Raw genomic sequence first — 21,889 nt, 5'->3', positions numbered from 1 at the left:
AAGCAAATTTTCAGGCTATCTTATGATGTGTTTTACTTCCATCCAGCTCTTTAAACACAACATTTGAAAACATTTTGGCCATTTTGAATGGAAGCCATTCCCTGTGCCTGAAATGTTCTTTCTCTTCATCTCTACTTCAAGCCCTTGCCTTCCATTAAAAAGCAACTCATTGGCCATCTTCTGCAGGAAGTTTTTCTGCTCCCCAAGCTGCTAGGGCTTTTCCCCCTCCGAGACTGATTTCCATTTATTCTGCATGTAACTTGTATGAACTTAATGATTTACATGTTTTCTCTCTCCTTAGAATGTAAGCTCCTTGAGGGCAGGGTCTATTTTTGCTTCTGTTTACATATTCCCCCAGCATATGGCACAATGCTGGCACACAGTGGGCACTTTAATACATTCTTGATGGTTGATGGATTGGCTTTATAATACCTTCTTTTAACTTTCTTAAACAGAACCTCTGAAACACAAGTGAATCTTTTTCTTGATGAGTCACTTATCCTTATGAACATTAATTACAGTTTCTGGATGGGGGAGATGTTAGTACTCTTCTTGGGAGCACATCGCTTTTACATTTCTATGCCACCTTTCATTCATAAAGTGCAGATATTGTGCCAACCATCCCTGGGAATTATTAGAACAGTTATTTCTTCATGCCATTTAGCTCCAGGGTGAATTTCCCCAGCAGTTTAAGTCCAGGATAATGACAGCTTGGGGCAGGAGATGAACAGTGTTTACTTTCGATCCAAGCTACACGGAGAATTTACGTTGGTAAAAACTTGTTTTGGTAGCTGCATTAGCTCCGATGAAGAATTGCCCTAGTTCTTCACTGACCTTGTACTGCCAGGACTTAAAATCCATGGCTTAAAGCATGGGATTCATTTGCCAACAGAATAAGTATCTGCCTTTTAAGGAAAAGCTGTGAAAATAACTGGACTCTTGCAGCATCCCAGAAAAATTCCTTGTCATATTCAAACACCAGTGCCCCTGATTCTATGCTTGTTATTCAGTCATTTTAGTTGTGTTTAACTCTTTCTGATCCCTTTTGAGGTTTTCTTATCAAAGAGACTGGAGGGGTTTGCCATGTTCCTTTTCTAGCTCATTTTACAAATGAGGAAACTGAGGCAAATAGGGTTCAATGACTTGCCCAGGGTCACACAGCTTTTAAAAGTCAGAGGCCAGATTATAACTCATGAAAATGAGTCTTCCTGTCTTCAGACCCAGTACTCTATCTACTGGACCACCTAGCTGCCCACACTTTAAAAAATGATTGTTCTTGACAAGTCTTTTCTGAAGTATTGATTTTAACTCTCAATATAAAGAAGAAGAAGAAGATTGTGGGTGCTGAACTCTTTCTGCTTAGACTGGAATTGTAACATTATTTGCGCTAGAGTCAGATTATGTACACAGTCTATCTCTTGGCTTAAGAAACTGGAGTCTCCAAAGGACTTAGGTATAAGATAATCTTAAAGCAATTACATGGTATGTTCACAGGCTCACAGATTGAGCATTCCAAGGGGCATGAGAGATCATCTAATCCAGTCCTCTGATCTTATAGATGAGAAAAGAGTCAAGAGAGTTTAAATGACTTCCTTAAGGTTGTAAAGCTAGTAAGTGACCTGTACCTCAAGAATGCCATTATAAAGAGACTCCCTGTGTAGCCTGGCTTGGTTTGTTTTGGTCATTCTCTCCTATGAAGGTAAAATTACTTGACACAGTATATCAAGTAAACCTATGTTGGGCGGAATTACTTCTTGGTTTCTTTGTTTGTTTGTTTTTTTATTTCAGGGGGAAACTGAAGTTTAAAGCAGTGATTTAATATCCCAGATCATTGTATATCAGCATAATCAGGGTTAGGACTTGTTTCTGATTCATGTAATGAATAGAAAACTAGATTTTGAATCAGAAAGGATGTGGACCTGAATCACTAGCTGTGAGTGAGTCACTGACTCTCAGCCTCAGTTTCTTCATGTATAAAATGGGGAAGATAATAGTCATAGCACTGCCCTAATGGGATTGTGTGTATTGCAAGTGCTTTGTGAACCTCTCTGTACTTTATAAATCAGTCAGTCAACAGATACTTTGGGTCAGTAAATTCTTATGCATTTACGCCCATGTTAGTGCTATTCCCATTCATTCATTTCCTGTGCTCAACCTTTTGCAATTTAACTCAAGAATGTTACAAGATGGTGGTATAGCAAGGAAAATACCTACTTGTTATAATAATAGCAGTAAGAAAAAACCCTTAATTTTCCCAGTGTTTTTAGATATATGTAACATAGTTGCTGCATATTATAATCTGGTTTTGGCTTCTCCCTTTCCCAGACAGTACATTTTGTGAAAACTAGAACTATATCTGCTCCAAATTTTGTCTATTTCTCCAGAAGCTAACAGTGTTAGATACCCAGTAGATGCTAAATAAATATTTTTGATTGAATATATCATTTCCTTCAATCCTCAAAACAGCCTTGGGAGATAAGTTGGGAAGATGGTACCATCCCCATTTTACCACTGGGGAAGCTAAATCTCAGAGAGGAGAGGTGAGTTTTGTTTATATAGTCATGATATAGAAGGCTCTTTGCCCTTATCCCAAGAATCGAGCTCCAGGAATTTCTATAGGCTGGAACCACAGCTAGAAAGGAGCCATGCTTGTTAGACTGAGGACATGGTCCACCTCTTGACTCATTGGAGGATATAGCACATTTTTCATTATTTAGTGACTATTTTTCTTTCTTTCCTTTTCCCTGTAGTCTAATGTCTATGGAATCCCCAACGTGAATTTTTCTTTTACTTCTAATAAATAAGAATCCCACCTGTAAGAGTGAGATTGTAAAAACTTTTCTAGCTGACAATTAAGAGCTTCAATTGAACAGTTGGGTATCTTGCTTCCTTGCTGCCCAAGATAACTGGGGTGAGTGGAGATAATGACAACTTATCTTGTTCTTGCAGGGTTATCTAGTTGTTGTGGGGAAAGAATTAGCTTCCTTTAATTTGGAAGATAAATAATAGATCTCCTGAGCAAAGTGGCCTTCCTGCTGATGCTACTGAATTTATGGAGAAAATGGAAAAGGTCACGGTGTTGTCTTTTACCAGAGTTGGAGCCGCTGTGTTTAGCTAATAGTGTCAGTAATGGAGAACCTGCTGTGATTTGTGAAACTGGCCTCAGAATTGAGAAAGTGCCCATTATTTTCCTGGAGTCATGCCAATAGGAAGACATCCCCCCCAATTCAGGCAGGTGCTGTCCCACCTTGGTGTCATCCAACCCCTTCAGCTCTTGGGCTCTAAACTGTCATTACTGTCCTGTTGGGGAGGGGCAAAGTTGTAGTGGTAAATGTCTGCCATGAATGTATATTGATTTAAATGGAGTGTATCCCACCAGTGTCTTATAAAGTGCTCTGCATGCTTCTGGTGCATAATAAATGTGTGTCAAATAGAACTGGTTCTTACTAGCCCCCAAAGGAACACAACCACACTGCTCCACCTGTGACTTGAGCATTTCCATTGGAAAACCATGAGCCCCACTTACCTTAACACCCTGCAGAAATGAATATAGTTTAAAAATCAACAGAAAGGTTTTTGGTAAAACAGGTCAGTCAGTACCTTTGATCATGGAAGCCTCTTGATGACCAGAGGATCCTGCAATTTGCTCAGATTAGGAGAGGTAGGCCATCATGTTGGTATACCAAATCTGTTATCTCCTAGGTTCTTTCCTGCTGGGGTTGGAACTGAGTTGGGGTTCTCAGAGGTGGAAGCAGTGGGTTTTAACAGCTACTTTTATGGATGCTGCCATTTCCAACTGACCCAGATACCCTGGAAAGTCCAGTTATATGGCAGACAAAGGACCTTCAGGAGACCCCACACAAAATAGATGGACACTAGGATTTCTGAAGTCACCAGGCTAATAAAACAGGGCAGGGAACCAATTGTACTCCCTTTTCCATAGCCCCACCCCTCTACTTTCCTCCTACCATACCCCTCTTGGAGGTAGAAAGATGCAGGGCAAAGAAGGAAGGCAGGTTCTCTCTTAGCTTCTGAGACAGCAGGCAGTGTGGGTTCTTTCTCATTTCTTCACTGGTCTGGTTTATTGTTTGAAATCTTTGGAGAAGGGGAAATCGATTTCAGTTCATGCACCTGTGCTCCCAATAGTCTCTATCTACAGTTGCCAGGAAAGACTTCCTTTGGGTTTGGCCATAATATTTTGTGGTTTCTTTGCAAGATCATTCAGATTGTTTTCCCCCTCCTCTTTCTTCTGGTTTTTTTAATGCTCCATTCTGCTTAAGAAAGACTTGCTTGCTTTTAGGAATATTAATTTCAGTGACCACTCTAAGAAAGAGCTAGTGATTGCTTTAGTCAGTGAACAGGAATTGTGGTCTTTTTGGAAATACACCTGCTCTAAAGAATGGTCCTCCCATCTCTCAGTGGCAAGTCCACAGTTGTTTTTCCATTAGGATTAAAGCATTTAGGCTGCTGTGTGAGGAGGAAGTATACTTTATTTTTTCTTGCTGTTTAATTAAGACCCAGTTTTAATTTAACCTGAAGGGGTATAGATTGAATATGGCCTATTTTCAGTTGAATGTTCATGATTTGGGGTTTTGATTTCTATGCCATAGAGGTATCAAAATCACGACATTGGTTAGTGCTACCAAAAGAACAGGGAGCCCTCCCACTCTTACCTACCTGATTATTTGACAATATCTTCATTAACATCAGAGCCTTAAAGGAGAGCATTTGATTTTTGCCCCCAAGGGACCACTTTACTTCCAGAAAGAAGGAAAAGTAGAAACACTGGTTTGTCTCTGGGTGTAAGACAGCCATCTGGCAGATAAAGATGCTTATTCTTACCTGACCAAGAACAGCCATTGGCCTTGATGAGAACTGACCAAGGATGGCCACATCCATGCCAATCTTTCCTAGCCCTGTACATATTTTGCTTTCAGTGAAAGATACTGTATATATGGTTGGTTGGTTGTTTTCATACATTAAATTAACCAGATAAGGATTTTCCATTTATTTGGCAGTCTTTTAAGTTGATACTTTCTCTGAACCAATACAATAAGTCTTCTCCTGATGTGCATTTTATCAGCAAGAGCTGTCTCCCCATAGCCCAAGTAACTTATTGTCCTTTAGTGGGGATTAATTCACTGAGAAAAGTCTTTTAGCTTGGTAGTTTGAACTTGACCAGATAAATGAGAGCCTACAAATTCGTCCGTCTCAAACGATTGCTTCCAATGTTCAGAGTATCTTCTTTTATTTTTAGATGAATCTGCGTTCGGTATTTACTGTAGAGCAACAAAGGATTTTGCAGCGTTATTATGAAAATGGGATGACAAATCAAAGTAAAAATTGCTTTCAGCTCATATTACAGTGTGCGCAAGAAACTAAGCTGGACTTCAGTGTAGTCAGGGTAAGTACAGAGGTCTTCCACCCTTGAATTGACATTTCATAACAAATGACATTTGTTTGACGGGGAAAAACAGCTGCTGGGCATAAAGGCACTAACTTTCTCAACTACTCAGTTTCCCCAGTATAACTTAATGCTCATTTTTGTAGCAAGAGCACTCCATTTGTAGTCTGTATTGATGTTCCTGGGAATGTCTTGGGAGTATGAAAGCCTTTGTTGGGGGATTGGGGATGAGCAGATCTTGAAGAAGGAGGCCCCTGTCCACCAAATAAATGAACTTCTTGAGGGTTACTTCTTCGTTTTCGGTTATCATTAAGTCTTGAATGAAATTTGACCTTTTCCTAGAGATTGATTTCAATTATCTGAGAGGCCCCAGATGTCCCTAACACAGTGCTACTTGTTCTTTGGATGGAGACCTCCCAAGAAGTCTGTAAACCTAATATAAGCAAATGGCCACCAGGCACTCATGGAGTGGATATTTATTGACCTATTATAGGGGAAGATTTTGGGGGGAGGGGAGGGGTTAATTTTATTAAAATATATTAGATTCATCAAGTTGGTTGAATGAGTCCCAGAAAGAGATGACATTCCAATATGAATGACCCATTGTACCCAGAGCAGTTGAGTTAACTGAATCATAGTTAGTTGTTAACAGTATGGGAGAGACCAAAACAATGCACATACTAAAAATGCCTCCATCCAATGGTTTAGTTGGGGGATGGTCTCAAATTCATCCATCCTTTCATAGTTATTGGCACATGCTCACCTTCCTCTGAACACCAAAGTCAGAGAGTCAAAGAATAGCAGATTTCCCAACCTTGGCATTCTTTTGGAGTAATTTGGGAGAGAGAATGTAGGTCTTGTTTTCTAATGTACTTTTCTGTGGAACCTCTTCAAAGAAACTTAAAGATAGAAATCTTTTGTCAAGCAGAATACTTTGGAGAGTACATTTCCTTTAATCAAAGAACATGTTCCTTTCAAATAGGGATTTGTATCACTAATCGTAGGAAAAACAAATTGAGAACATAGCTTTCCTGTTTGCTGAGCTCAACCTTCAACCAAAATGATTTTATATGAGGACCAAAAATGTATCCTCTGGGTAGCTCAGTGTTATATTGCAAAAATACCTTGACTTAACCTCATAGTTATTTTAAAAAAGATAAAAGGAAAAAAAGAAATTATTTTGGAAAAAGTGACTATTATATAAGCCTCATCTTGGTTGTGTTTATGGTATTTAATTAAAAAAATGAGTAATAGTAGCGCAAGTTGATGAGATCCCATTTTGTCAGATCAAATTCTCATTTTTGAAGTGTGACTTCCTTTTGTTTTTCCCCCTTTTATCTTCCTGTTACTTTGATGTAAAAAGTGTTCTCAGGCAGTTGTATGATAGACTCTTAGCTTTCATATTTCCAATTGCTCATTGCAATCTTCCTCTAATAACTTGGTTTTTTTTGGGGGGGGGTGTACTTGAAAATTGAGAGTGCATTGAAATACAGAGATGTGGAATTGTGCTGTTGCTGATGCCAAAACAGGGAATGGATTTAATGGGAATAAAGAAAATCGATGCCTAGAACATAAGATTACAAATAAGATTTAAACCAAATCATTAGAAAATTTGTGAAGTTTATGCATGCTCACCATTCCAGGCAAGTCTAAAGAATACAGGAATTCATACTTTTTAACCCATTCTGACAGAATTTGGACAATTTTTCCAGCCTAGGGTGAAAGAAGCTGTGTGTCAAGCCTCCATCCCAGTCTTTGCTAATTCTCTTTGCCCCTGATGAAAGAGAATTTTGTTTTCTTTTTTCACCTTCTCCAAAGAACTCCAGATCTCTGGTTCAGAGAACTTGTCAACAACATTTCCTATAGAAAGAAGACTTCCAAATAGTAGGCCAGTAAAGTGAGAATAAGTCTAGTGTGAGACTGGAAGTGAAAAGGGGAAGAGGGGCATGGCGAGGAAGTTGCTAAGCATCAAGTTGAGCTTAAGGAGATCTGTTTGGAAATTGAAGGGTCAGTTTCAGATAAATCTCGCTTTTGTCTTCTGCATAGCGTTGCTTTGTCAGCTCTTAACCAAGATTCTAATATTATCACTTGACCCATTTGTTCGTCTCAGAACAATAGAACATTTGTAAAGTAGAACAGTGTACATCAAATATACATGCTTGAGTTGTTGACTTCTTCCTAAACTTCCTATAGAAATTAGTTAGACCTTGGCTTATTCAGAACCCATGGGGAATGAGTCATTCTGGATTGCTGAGGGTTTATTCCTTCACATATGAATTGTTTGCTTTTTTTATGTCAACCATTTTGGAAAGAGATCTTCCTAAACTGTATTTCCTACTTCCTTGCATTCTCAAACAGGATACTGACCATAGTTTAACCTTTCCTTGATGACTCAGATGCATCACCATGAACATCAATCACAGCACACTGCTGTGGAACTGTAACAAGCTCAGGGCCAATTAGTGCATTAAGGCCTTTTGCCTTCACACTTAATGGCCCCCACAGGCTGTAGTCCCTTTTGGATTCTATTGTCTGGTTTTGATAGTTGTTTTCCCCCCTTGTTTCCTCCTTTGTCAGATATCACTTCTCACTTCTGTTTATCATAGCCCATCTCCCCAACCTTCTGAAATGTCATTTCTAATCTGCTGTGGGTTTGTTAAACCAAAAAAACCAAGCTCTTTAGAATTGTGTGTAAAGTTGTAGGAAAGAGAGTCTGAGTGAGGATCTGAGAGAATTTCTTATGAGCACATGCATGAGTCTTAGGGCACGGGCTTTTATGATATGTCTTTTGACTGCCTGGAATTTATTTTGCCTATTTTCCAATGCTCAGCTTTATCTTGGATGGGCAAGTTTTCTAGGTCTTTGGGGTTTTTATATAATTTAACTTTTGTCATGTGCCTCATTCACGGCTCCAATGTAAAACATGATACAAAATAATCTTTAAGTTTACAATGTATTCAGGTTATTCTACTTGTCCCCAATTCTAGTTTATATGGTGAAAACATGGTGATTCAGGGGTGGAGTGGGGGAATGAGGAGGAGCAGATTTATTCCACAACTTCTTTCCAAGAGGCTGGAACTAACCATTTCAGAATTTTTTAGAGAATTATACAGCTTTCATTCTTCTAATAAACATTCAGGGCTTGCTTAGTATAAGACACTGTGGTAGAATTTGAAGATACAGAGAGGGGAAACAATCATACAGTCTCTGCCCTTAAGGAACTTGGTAAGGGCTTGGGATAATGGAGGTCGTTGGCAATGCCACATGGACCCCAGATAAGGATTATGCAAGATAGGATGTGATAGGGGAAAGAAGAGATCCAGACAAAATGCTCCAGGACTATTTGGAGGGGAAGAAGATATTTTAAGCCCAGGAGGATCAGGGAATGTACCAGGGAAGAGACTTTCCTATTATAATATTTTCCTTTTTTGCCTTGTATTCAAATCATAACATTTGTAGCTAGAAGGGACCATAGAGATGATCTAGCTTAACCCCTCCATTTTACAGATGAAGACATTGAGAATTACTTATCATTTTATTTTTATCAAGTTTTATCATTTCTTTGTCAAGTGAATCTATATAGGCAGCATGGTGTACATGCTTAATTTTATAAATTTGAGAAATCACCAAGTGGTTGCTAAATTCCAATACAATTTAATGTATTACTATTTGGGGTCAGGATTAAAAATAGAAGGTTTGTTTGCTTAATTATTAAGCCAAAGATACTGAACGTAGACTTTTTGTCCTTGGAGCATGCTTTAAACTATGTCTGTCTTATAATGGCTTTGCTAGACAACTCTATCTCAGCCCTTATACTTACAGAGCTATATACTTTTAGACTTATAGGATCCTGGAATTTTCAAGATTTTTGAGCTGATCTCATCCCTTCATCCCCTCATCCCCAATCCCTCAGCTTTCAGAGGAGGACTTTTTATAGCTGTTAGTATTCAGCTGTGTTATGCCAGAGGCTTTTCTCCTGCTCTTTGCTTTGGCTCAATCAGAACGAATTTGAAACTGGCAGAGCTGCCTTGGTATTGTCCTCATTTGGACATAAGCTAGTCATCAAAGCACAGGGGCCTCTTTCTAGAATTTCTCAACAGTCATAATAATAACAACAATGTTTCAGTTAGTGCTTATACTAAATCACAGTTACCTGTGCATACAGTATCTGTTGGATGCAGGGAATAATCATTTGGGGCCTGAATCTCTTAATTTCTTTGCTATGAGGAGTTACAGGTGTGTCAGTTCCTTCTCCCTGATACCAGCCCACAAGTTCTCGTGTGTTTTAGTCTTAGAGGGTTGGTGGGAATGGGGCTGAGGTTAAGCGATTTGCCCAGCATCACACTGTAACTGAGTGTCAAAGGGAGGATTTGAAATCAAGTCTTCCTGATGCCAAAACTGGTCCACTACATCATATTACCTTTCTTGTGTATTATTGTATAGTATTATCTTCTTTAAAGAGATGAGGAAATTAGAGCTAGGAAAAGTTAAAAACAAAATTGTTTAGTGTTACTCGTCCAGTAAGTGGGACTGCCAGAAATCAAACCTAGGCCTCTCTTGATTCCAGACTCAGTGGTCTTTCCATTCCCTCACCCTTCTTTTTAGAGTAACATTGGTTTTCTATTAGTGTAAATTAACATTAAAATTGAGCAAATCTTAACAAGAATCAAAGCTAAGGGGAGGCTGATATAAAACATCTTTACTATCTTTGTATAAATGTTCAGTACTGTGTAATTGGGGAAGGGCAATGGTACAAGTACACTTTGGAAAAAGGTTTGAAGTATCTATCAAGTGTCTGTCTATACTTTTATCATAATTAATTTTTGGAGAGATCTTTTATTTGGCTCCTCTTCTAACTAAAAGTGGTCTGATGGGAAATGTGAGCAATATTTATTATCTAAAGACTGAGACTTGTTGTGAGCTGTTAGGGTTTTGGTTTTTCTTTTTTTAATAATATGTTATTGTTTTCCCCAATTACATATAAAAACACTTTTAACATTCATTTAAAAAAAAATTTGAGTTCTAAATTTCTCCATTCCTTCCCCCCACATTGAGGAGGGAAGCAATTTGATATAGGATATATATGTACAGTCATGAAAAATATATTTCCATGTTAGTCACATTGTGAAAGAAAGCACAGACCAAAAAAGCCCAAGAAAAATAAAGCAAGTAAAGAAAAAATATGCTTTGATCTGCATTCAGAGTTCAGTTCTCTCTCTGGATTTTTCATCATAAGTGGGTTCTTGGTTTTTCATATGAACTTTTTTGTCTTTCCAGACTTGGGTTGGCAATAAGAGAAGAAAAATGAGCAGCAAAAATGCAGAGTCTGGATCCTCAACCCCAGGGACTATACCTGGTACCCCTCAAGCATCTCCAGACTTGGCTATCAGAAACATCGTCAATGTCAATGCCGCTCGACCCCCAAGCCAGCAGTCTTCTTGGGCCTCTAACAATGATGTCATAGTGACTGGTATCTACAGCCCAGCTAGTTCTTCCAGTAGGCAAGGATCCACCAAACAGACAAATGTTCAAATGGCAGAAACTCATAAGATCCCCATCCAGAGATCTTTGGGGAAAAATGAGCCTGAATTTCAGCTGCATGTCCCTGTCCAGAGGCAAATGGCACACTGTAAAAATGCCTCATTGCTCCTGGGTGAAAAAACGATCATTTTGTCAAGACAAACCAGTGTCCTAAATGCTGGAAACCCGGTATATAACCAGGCCAAGAAAAACTATGGAGGTGCCTCAGTCCAAGCTGCTGAAATGCCATTACCTCAAAAGTCAACAGCGTGCCACCGACCTTGCAAAACAGAACCTGCAGGTGGTCCAAGGTCATATAAGCCTGAGCATTCAAGTCTCATACCACACAGTTCATCTGGACAAAGGGCAGGTGTCAGAGACCCTTACTGTAGTGCCCAAAACCTGGAAATCCGGGAAGTGTTTTCATTGGCTGTTAGTGACTATCCACAAAAAATGCTTGGAGGACACACTACACACAAGCCTAGCTCAGCAGAAGGGAATTACCTGTCCATTGCAATGGAGACAGGTGATGTTGATGATGAATATGCCAGAGAAGAAGAATTGGCCTTGATGGGAGCCCAGATCCCAAACTATTCAAGGTTTTATGAAGGCAGTTCCCTTCGAGCTGAGAACCAAAGTGCAACTTTGCCTGGACCAGGGAGAAATATGACAAATTCACAATTGGTGAATGCCAGAGACTTGCCTGACAATGTACTTTACCATAGAGACTACCACTTGGCTCCACGGACCTCATTGCATACACCATCCAGTACACTGTACAGCAGTGCTAATCCATCACGAAGTCATTTTTCTCCACATTTTGTTTCATCGAACCAATTGAGGCTATCACAAAACCAAAATAATTACCAGGTAATTTGCAAATTTTGATTGGGTTTTTTGGTTTGTTTGGGTTTTCAAGCAAAGTCTACATCTAAGTATCAAAATCTTTTTATTTTTGATCATTCCTCAGATTGAACCTTGGGTCCAGTATCTCATAATTTAGGAAAATCTTGAAGATTTTTTTTCCTTCAAGGCTTGGTGTTTTGGTGTCATATCCTGGAGAATCATGTATTTCATTTGCCCTTTATAGAAATGCTGACTTTTTTCCATTGAAGATAGTAATTTCAACACCTTGGCAGGTTTCCCATAAGGTTTGAAATGAGGTTGATTTGTCAGGAAATGGTGGCAGCCTTATGAGAAGTACAATGCCTTCTGTCAGTAAAATTGGATTGAATTAGCTAACTACATCCTCTTTAACTTGGATTGTTCCTTTAAGACAAGGAAGGATTCTTAGCCTAGGGACTATGAACTTTTGAGGGGGAAAAAACTTTTGAGAATCACATTTCAATAGAACTGGTTTCTTTTGTAATGCTATGTATTTTTGTTCTTTAAAAAAATTCTGAAGAGGGATCCCTAAACTTCATCAAACTGCCAGAGATAGCCAAAACACACAAAACAGATTAAGAGCCCTTTTCTAATAAGGCGTATGCCTGCAATTTAGATAGCTACCACCAGATGGATGGGTCCTTTGTTCAAATACAATAAAAAAGTGCCTGGTTCTTTGCAGACTGATGGTTCAGAAGCTAGTATTATCCACTCCAGAAAGCCATCAAGATATACATATACATATACATATATATATATATGTATATGTATATATATATATATATATATATATATATATTAATCAGACTAGTTTCTGTAAGTACCCAAATCTATAGGAAATTATACAAATTAAAAAAAAACCTAGGCCCCCAAATCAATCTTGTTTTTTTCTTGCTACTTCATTAGTTCATTTGCTAATTAGCTACTTCTCTGATGTTCTCTGCGAGACTGAGTTACAGACATCTTCATTCTATAGGTCAGTAGCTTTCCTGCTCTACCTGTCCTGAAGATGCTTTGGAATTGCTTCTTCCTGCTATAGGCATGATGCCTCTATCTACCTAAGGTGATGGGAGGCCATTCACACCTCTATGATGAAGTCAGTTTATCTTCTTAGTCCTAGTGAGGAAAGGTTTTCCCATCCCACTTCTTTTTCAGTGTTTATATAATAAAAATTAAATCTCATAACCCAGTATATTACCAGGTATCCTGTCCTGACCACCAGGAGGGCCTTGCTTTATTGGGAATGAGATGGTTGGGCTGAACAATCTCTAAATATCCTTCTGTTTCTAAGTTCTATGAAATCTGATAAAGAAGTTGTCAAGCACCTCTCTGCTGTAGGAAAACTAATATAATTGTGAATAGAAACTGAAAGACAGTGCTATAGATGTATCTCCTAACTCTGCTATTGTTCTCAGAACACAATGCTTTGCACACAGACAGCACTTATAAATAAATGTTTGTCCATTATGTGAATGGATATATGGCTGCTTGATGGGTAGATAGATGGTTGTATTTTGATTTCATGTTGGTTCCATCATCTGTATAGTTAGAACCATCCAGACCCACACTTCTTTTTCCCCACCTTAAAAATATTTAATCATATTTGAGCATAACATTCAGTCTTTCTTAAGAGATACACATTATTTTATTTGAGTCTCTTAACCCCTGAAGTAGGGACTTCAATCATTATTCCTTCCATTTTACAAATGAGGAAACTGAGGGAACTCAAAGAGATCAGATAACTTGCCCAGGCTCCGAGAGATAGTCACTGTTCATGTTGACATTCAATCCCAAATCTCTCCTGCTTCCAGTTCTAGCATTCTTTCCAGGGAGCCATGCTGGGTGCAGATGGACATCCAAGGGGACCAGAAAGGTTGCTATTGGATCTACCTTGGTCCCAGTCTTAAAGACTGGAGTTCAGCACTGTCAGCTTCAGAAACAATAATACTTAGCAGGTCTCAGAACCAAGTGTTGTGACAGGGTGCCCTGGCTTTGGAATGTGCCATATTGGAGATACCTTAGGCTTACCCTAGACTGCATACACTCCTTAGGGGAGACCTGCAATCACATTGGTCCCTTGAGTTTCATTCACTGTGCAGTTCTCCTCAATGTCAAACCATCTCTATATTATAGACAGCCTTACTGTGCTGATTAAAGATGAATAATTAATGACCATCTATGTGAAGAGCTTAGAGCTTTTGGAGGCAAGGTGCTACATAAATTCAAGATTTATTATTGCTATTCTTATTTTGGCTTTATACTTACTGCATTTCCATCTCACAGATTTCATTAGATCTTATGAGCTAATGGAAAGAAAGCACTTCTGAATCCCTCTAAAAGGTCCTTGATAAACACAAAGCTTCCTCATTAGTGACACTATCTTGGTAGTCTATTCCTACTCTTTCCAGTATTTGCGGACTTAAATACATCTTATTATTACATCTTTCTTTATTCTATGTGGTCAAAGACACACCCAGAAAAAAGTTGTTTCTTAAGGTACTTTGGTTCTTCCAAGGATCTCTGGCTCATCAATGGTTATGTTTTCTCTATTGGCTCAGATCACAGCTTCCACCCTCCCTTCTTTATACCTTTTTGTCCTGGGTGATTCTCATGCACATTTTCCCCAAAGTCCCCTAACATTCTGCAGTGTAGTATCAAACTCAAATAGAAACAGATCCATACAGGGTGCATATTGACTTAGAAAACCACATGTTAACATTTTCTATGCTCTATTGTTTTTCAGCATTTTGTTTTGAGACAGTTAAGTGGCACAGTGTATAGAGCTCTTGATCTGGCATCAGGAAGACTCATCTTTGGGATTTTAAATCCAGCTTCAGACACTTACTTGCTCTGTGACCCTGACAAGTCACCTAACTACTGTTTGCCTCAGTTTCCTCATCTATAGAATTGGGATAACTATCATCTCTACCTCCCAAGGATTGTTTTTAGGATCAAATGAGATTATGTGTGTGTGTGTGTGTGTGTGTGTGTGTGTGTGTGTGTGTGTGTGTGTCTGACATATAGTAAGTGCTAGAGGAGTGCTAGCTATGGTTATATTAAATGTTTTCCAGTTACATTTTAATCTGGGGTCCGCACCTCTGCTCTAGAGGACTACAGTCTTGCCTGCACCAGTTTAGCTACCTCTCTGTTTCCCATTCCAAGCCTAGGCTCACCTCGATTTCTTATCACATTTACCTAGATGAGCTCTTGGATCACACATATCTGGCTGTGAGCATCACTGACACAGAAGCTATTATTGAGAACATACCACGACCTGCTTGTACTTGCCAGTTCTATTTCCTAACTTTTTTGCAAATATGCTGCCATACAGGGTACCCCCAAAGTCAGTGTCATTTTAAGCTTTCATTGTTTTGAGCTTAAAACTGTCTTGACTTTGGGACCATGCTATATATCATATTTATTGAAATACATTCCCTGGCCTCCCTTTGGAAGAGGCTTTTTCCCCTCCCCATCATTTTTTCAGCTTTGCCCTTCACTGCTTAGATCAGCCAGCAGAACTGCTCTGAAGCCTTTCTCAGAACCCACTTGAAGACGTTATTGGAGGAAATTTGGGGAAGAGACCTCAGAGAGGTCCAGATGGAGGTTCCCATTTGGGGCCAGCTTTCAGAATCTTGGGGGGGAGAAGAGGTGGAGAAAGGAGTGGTAGGTTATGCCTACAATATCTTCTCCCCCTTTTAGTGGGAGAATACTTGCTAAAACTATATTGTTTCTGGATTTGTCAAGATAGTTCAGTCTTAAAACAAACCTGTTTTCAATCCTTATTTGTTTTTATTCCTCTAAAAAAGGAAATCACAGTGTGAATTTGCCAGGCCATTTAGGTTTAGGACAGCAGCCAGGCTTGTTTTGTTTTGCTGTTGTTGGGTCTTTTTTTTGATCTGTTTAAATTTCAGCTTTGGGGACAAGAGAGAAAGCTAGGTAAAATGAATAGGGATGTGCTTCCTGGGGGCAATAGCAACCATGACAAGATGATAGATAGGTAAAAGTTATAAGTTTGCTCATAATTCAGCAGTTAATGATGTGATCAGTACATTTTAAAAAATGAAAACTGAATATAGTCATATTTGATCCTACAAAAGTATTTGATAAAATAGTATGCCTTAAGGAAGGGCTGCCATTCAAAGTTCTTATATCCTTTTTTTCACCCCCTCAAACCAATGCCTATGAAGATATAGTCACTCTGAAAGGGGCATTGTTGAGTTCCCCTTTAATTTTGCCATTATTTTTAGCAGCTGCTGCTAAAATGAGGTTTATATATTGTGCATTGTTCTTTTAGAATCCCATTGGAAACAGCATGGAATTCCAATTTACCTGATCTCTATCTCTTGTGGTTTGTAAAAGGTCAGCTGCTAAAATCATGTGGAAAAAAAGTGCAAAGCAGTTTGGTTGTCAGTTGCTAGAGCTTTCAGGGATGCTAAACCTTCCCAGGCACTAGTTTCAGATCACTGAACAGAAGAAAAATTAACGTGCTTTAAAACTGTGAGTTGTTTAGCCAGCGGCTGTACTGTTAAAAGTATTATTTGTTGTTGGGGGTTTTTACAGTCTCGTTTTCAAAAGACTGAATGGGGGAAGAGGGACAACTCCAGCTTTAAATGTCCCAAGGGAACTTTCTCTGTCCACTAGTCCTCATGGTTCCCAGACAGAAACGGTCCTTTTCCCTCCCCAGGGATCCTCTTTTCTTGCATGATGTCCTCTCGTGAACCTCAACATAGGATGCTTAGTGAACACTACAAGGCCATCCCAGAATTCAGTCAATTAGTCCTCATTTATTGAGTACCTACTGCATGCTCAGCAGCAGATTCTGTCCACACAAAATGATTAACATTTTCTTTCATTAACCTAAAGCCTGAAAATCCCCACTTGTGAAAAGCTTAGGAAACCCTGCAGATTAAATGTGAGTGATTGATACATTTTAATACCAAAACTGCAGCTGACAGAGAGGTAAAGCTTTGATTTATTAATCTCTTATTGCAGAAAGTCAGTGAGCAGCTACCTGGTTGGATGTTAGTTGAATCTTGCTGATTGCTTTAGTTAATCAAATTCATTTTAATGAAATGGAACTTAATAAAATATCCACTTTTATACCTCACGTGATGCAAAGGCTCTTTCAGGTAGCATCTTTTTCCCCCTCCATAAATGAACCTGAAAATATTAAAAATGGGGTAATCAACTCAAGTACGGAGATGTCTTTTCAACTGGGTAATTTTCAAGATCAAAGGAGTGCTTCCTGAAGTGTGCCTCTCAAAGTATTGTGACCAAATTGTAGATATCCAAATTAGGCACTGTCCCCTTCAAAGTAGTCAATTTGGGCAAGACATACACATGCTTCTATAGTCATTCATTCATTTAACATTTATCACACCTATACCATACTAGACACTCTGCTAGAAGACGTATATAACAGAGGGGTTTTTTTTAAGTGACATAGTTCCTGCCCTCGGGGAGCTTCCTTTCCACTAGAATGGCAAATGATTAGAGTTCCTCATTGAAACTGCCATGAGTTGATGACCATTCCTTTGAATGCTTTCTTTCCCTTTGAAGGTCAAGTTAGTTTTTGAAAATAGTCAAAAAAAACATTTGTAGCCATGTTGGGTCAGTAATTTGACCAGGTAAATTAACAGGACTTTAACACCAAGATGCTGAGTGACTATAAAATAATTAACTGTTTTCTCTGTTTATGTGGTTCTGAATACCATTCTAGAAGGGGATGGCCCAAAAGATTTAGACTGATGACACCCTTGCTGAAATAAGTGTATAGCCTCCCATTGTGACTGTGGGAAAACATAACTTCAAGAGTTTTGATGTTATGCAATTGAGGGTAGTTTACATTTCAGAAAAATTTTGAAAACTTGATCCCTCTGCTTGGCTACCACCTCAAATTTATGAAAATACAGACTTGACTTGGGTGTCCCCTAATGCTCTGTCCAAGGTCCTGTTTCTTCTCCCTTTATATTATCTTACATGATGATCTTATTAGGTCTCATAGGTTCCAATATCAACTCTTTGTAGATGATTTTCACATTTGTTTAATCCAGCCCTATTCTTGAGTTCCATGCTTGCATTGCCAACTACCTGTTGAATATTGTGATTTGGATGTTCTGTAGACATCTCCACTTCAACGTGTCTCAAATAGAGCTGTCTTTCTTCCCAAATCCACCATCTTCCAAACTTTCCCATAGCTGTTGAAGGCTCTACCATCCTCCTAGTCACCCAAACTCACAACTTTAGTGTCAATCCTTGACTCCCTACTCTCATTCCATATGTCCAATCTGTTGCTAAGTCCTATCATTTTTACCTTTACAATATCTCTTATACACTTCCCCCCTTTTTTCCATTCAGATGGCCAACAATCTGTCATAGGCCTATATCTCCTTATACCTGGACTATTACAGTAGCCTTCTGGTAGGTCTCCCTTCCTCAAGTCTCTTTGTATTCTAGTTCATCCTTCATTCAACTGCCAAAGTGATCTCCCTAAATTGTGGGTCTGACCCCATCATTACCCTACTTCTTAAATTCCACTGGCCCTCTGTTACCTCCAGGATCTCTTCAGTTTTTTTTTTAACCAAACTTGTCTCTTTCTTATCTTCCTAGTCTTCTTACACTTTGCTCCCTTCTACTGTAATGATGATGATTATGATGATGATGATGATGATAGCTAGTATTTATATAGTACTTACTATATGCCAGACATCAGACAATAGTAGCCTTCTTGCTTTTCCTTGTATATGACTTCATGCCTTTTCCTTGATTGTCTCCCATGCCTTGAATGGTCTCCCTCTTCATCCCTGCTTCCTGATTTTCTTGGCCACCTTTAAGATTCAACTTATATTCAGCTTTCTTTGAGGATTCTTTTTTTTTTTTATAAATTTATTTATTTATTTTACAATTACATACAAAGATAGTTTTCATCAAACCTTTTTTGTAAGGTTTTGAGTTTCATAGTTTTCTCTTTCCCTCTGTTCCCTCCCCTCTTCCCTGACAGAGAATAGTCTAGTATAGGTTATACATGTATAACTGCAAAACATATTTCCATATTAATCATGTTGTGAAAGAAGAATCAGAATAAAAGGGGGAAAACCATAAGAGAAAAAAAAAACCATAAAACAAACTTTAAAAAGTGAAACAGTAAGCTTTGGTCTGCATTCAGACTACGTTGTTCCTTCTCTGGATGTGGATGGCATTTTCCATCACAAGTGCTTTAAATTGAGAAGAGTCCTTTTTCATACCCAGTCCCCCACAATCCCCCACCACTGTGATCACCACCCCTGCTACTGCCATGTGCCTTACCCTCTGAGATTACCTTCCATTTTCCCTATAGATATCTTGTTTGCTTGTTCTTTCCTCCATTAGATCATGAGCTCCTTGTGGGAAAGGGAATTTTATCTTTTTTGGTATCCCTAAGACTTGGCACAGTGCCAACACATCGTAAGTATGTATAGATACTTGTTGGCTAACTGAAACCAAGGTTCATTGAATTTGACAATTGGTTATATGGTAGCTGTTGATGACTGCTTTATAGAGAGGAGAACTTATTTCTGCCCAAATTTCTTATCATGAATTTACTATTCATAATTTTAAAAGAAAATTGTAGGATATAGGAAGTGACCAGTGCTTATGGAAATAGCCCATTTTCTTGACTACACATAATTGATTTTAATGCTGAAACACATTTTATAGCCACAGATGGGCCCTGTCACTGTTTATATAAATTCAATTACTAGGTTTATTATATACGTGCCTTTGATTATTTCAAGTATAATCTTGCAGTAGTTATTGTTTTTTGCAGTTCATTTAGTTTTACGTATTTTGAGTAGCAATTATGTATAGCAAACTCTCAATTAGCCTTACCAAGAGAAGGGAGCAATTGTATAGATAATCCAAAATTGTTGAAAACCCAAATCATTTTTATTTAGCTTGATTCTGCTGGATATGAATTTCTTCTTGCAAACTTCTTTTCTACTTCCCATTGCTTAGCACTCACTGTGCCTGGCACATATTCGATACTTAGTAAGTGTGTATTGATTGACTTACTGATTATTTTTGCCTTATGTTTGAGTTAGCTTCCTTTACTTAGCACATATACATCCTGTCTGAGAAGTGGGGATATCACATGTTAGGATAAGATAGAGTACTTGTAGAAAGATTTCCAAAACTCAGCCTTACCTCTTCTGGTGAGTCATTTATCAAGGCCAGTTGATTCTACCCCTGAAGCATCTCTCTCCTCCATCTCCTCCCAATTTCCCACTGAGTTGAATTATTGAGTTAGTATCTGTTGTTCTGTTGTTTCACTGTCCAACTCTCCATGACCCCATATGGGGTTTTCTTGGTAAAGATACTGGAGTAGTTTGCCATTTCTTTCTCCAGCTCATTTTACAGATGGGGAAACTGAGGCAAACAGGGTTAAGTGGCTTGCCCAGGGTCACACAGCTAGTTAAGTGTCTGAGGTCAGCTTTGAACTCAGATGAGTCTTCCTGACTTCAGGGCTGACACTTAATCCACTACAGCACCACTTAACCTCTTTATGTAGACTTTTCAACTCAACCTTCATATGCCACCAGCATAAACCTTTTTTCTACACAGATCTGCTCATATGGCTCTTCCCCCCAAATATCCATTGTCCCCCTATTGCCTGCTAAATCAAATTTGAACTTTTTTGCCTAACATTCAAGACATTATACAATAGATTTTCCATCTCCCTTTCCAGCCTTATCTCAGATTACTGCCCTCTGTGTACTCTATATTCCACCTGAATTGACTGGCCAACTCCCCCCCCCCCCACTGCCTCCCAATTCTCACCTCCCAGTTCCCCCTTTCCTTCACTCTTCTCATATCCTTCTCTGTGGCTGCAGGGTACCTTCTTCCTCCCCTCTTCTTCTTTTGAACTCCTAGACATGCTTTAAAATTCAACTCTGGCCACCTTTCCAATGAAGCTTTTCTTCTTGATACTCTCTACACCTTATCCATCACGTGGCAGGTACTCTAGTCTATATCTCTCCAATGTACTAAGCACGTTATATTTTGTATTAGAATTATATTTGGGGCTCATGTTATCCTGCTGTGCTGTGAACTCCATGAAAGTGAGCATGTCTTAACTAAACTGAGTATCTTCCTTAGTGTCAGCCCAGTATTTTACCATGGCAAACACTTCACTATGTATGGAATGAATGGCTGCTGAGCAGTCTAATGTGGTTTGCCTATTATCATCTTAAAGACAAATCACAGTCCTAGTAACACAGGCACAGTAATGGTTTTTTTCCCAATGTTTGAATTATTGTACACAGGCACTCTCTTACATCTCTGAGAGGCAGCTTTCTTGTCAGTAGATATAATGGACAAGCTCTGAGTACAATTTATCAAAAAGAATGGCTTTTCCTGATAGGCAGCTTTTTCATGGGCAGAGAAAAGTTTGATTCTGGCTCTGAATGGCTAAGAAAACTCTAGACCAGTATTGTTTCAGTCTTTGATGGTATATCCTAGGAACCCTAAGGTGGTTGAAGTAGCAAGTTGTCCTGGTGATGAATTCTATGCTTAGGGCTGTTCCAGAGAAATACACTTTTATGCTTTCTTTTTCTTGTTTCTTTGTTTATTTATTTTGCTTTTCTTTGAATCCCCATACTTAGCTCTGTCACTGCCTAGCATGTGGTAGGCTCTCACTCAATAAATTCTAGTTTACTCACTAGCACACATTCCCTGGGGCCAGCTCTTCTCCCCCTTCCCCCATTTCCCAGGTGACAATGGTGGGATGCTTTGATAAATTCTATTTAGAGTTGAACTATTATCCAATCTAATGAGATTCTGCAGCTAGCATTCAGCATCTTTTCTGTAGGTCGGCGGGGGTAGTTGAGAGCATGTTGAAAAATTCGACCTCGGCAGCCATAATGGGTCAAATGAATCCTCTTCACCTCCCCCCCCAACTATAATTAAAGCTCAGAATCTCTTTACATTCATGGGAAATGATTGCAATTCATTTGCAGAAATTTGAAGTGGTCTGGGTTCTCTGAAAGCTCTATGTAAGAATAAGGTGATGGTATTATCTCTAAAACCTCTTTATCAGCATTGAGC

At 38.9% G+C, this 21,889-nt stretch overlaps 1 protein-coding gene across 2 annotated transcripts in view; it reads left to right on the top strand.

The window, feature by feature from the left end:
• The window catches only part of HDX (highly divergent homeobox), a 105,231-nt gene that overhangs the window by 24,976 nt on the left and 58,366 nt on the right, over positions 1-21,889 (top strand). Inside the window, exons 2-3 of one of the 2 annotated variants that reach the window (XM_074208714.1) lie at positions 5,258-5,404; positions 10,682-11,794. In XM_074208714.1, the coding sequence (XP_074064815.1) occupies positions 5,258-5,404; positions 10,682-11,794 (1,260 nt within the window). The remainder of the gene's footprint in view (positions 1-5,257; positions 5,405-10,681; positions 11,795-21,889) is intronic. The other variant, XM_074208715.1, reaches the window with a different exon arrangement.

Source organism: Macrotis lagotis, chromosome X, assembly GCF_037893015.1.
Source record: "Macrotis lagotis isolate mMagLag1 chromosome X, bilby.v1.9.chrom.fasta, whole genome shotgun sequence".
NCBI classification, from domain to species: domain Eukaryota; kingdom Metazoa; phylum Chordata; class Mammalia; order Peramelemorphia; family Peramelidae; genus Macrotis; species Macrotis lagotis.
Note: the sequence above shows the minus strand (reverse complement) of the source record. Positions and strands in the feature narration are given on the sequence as shown.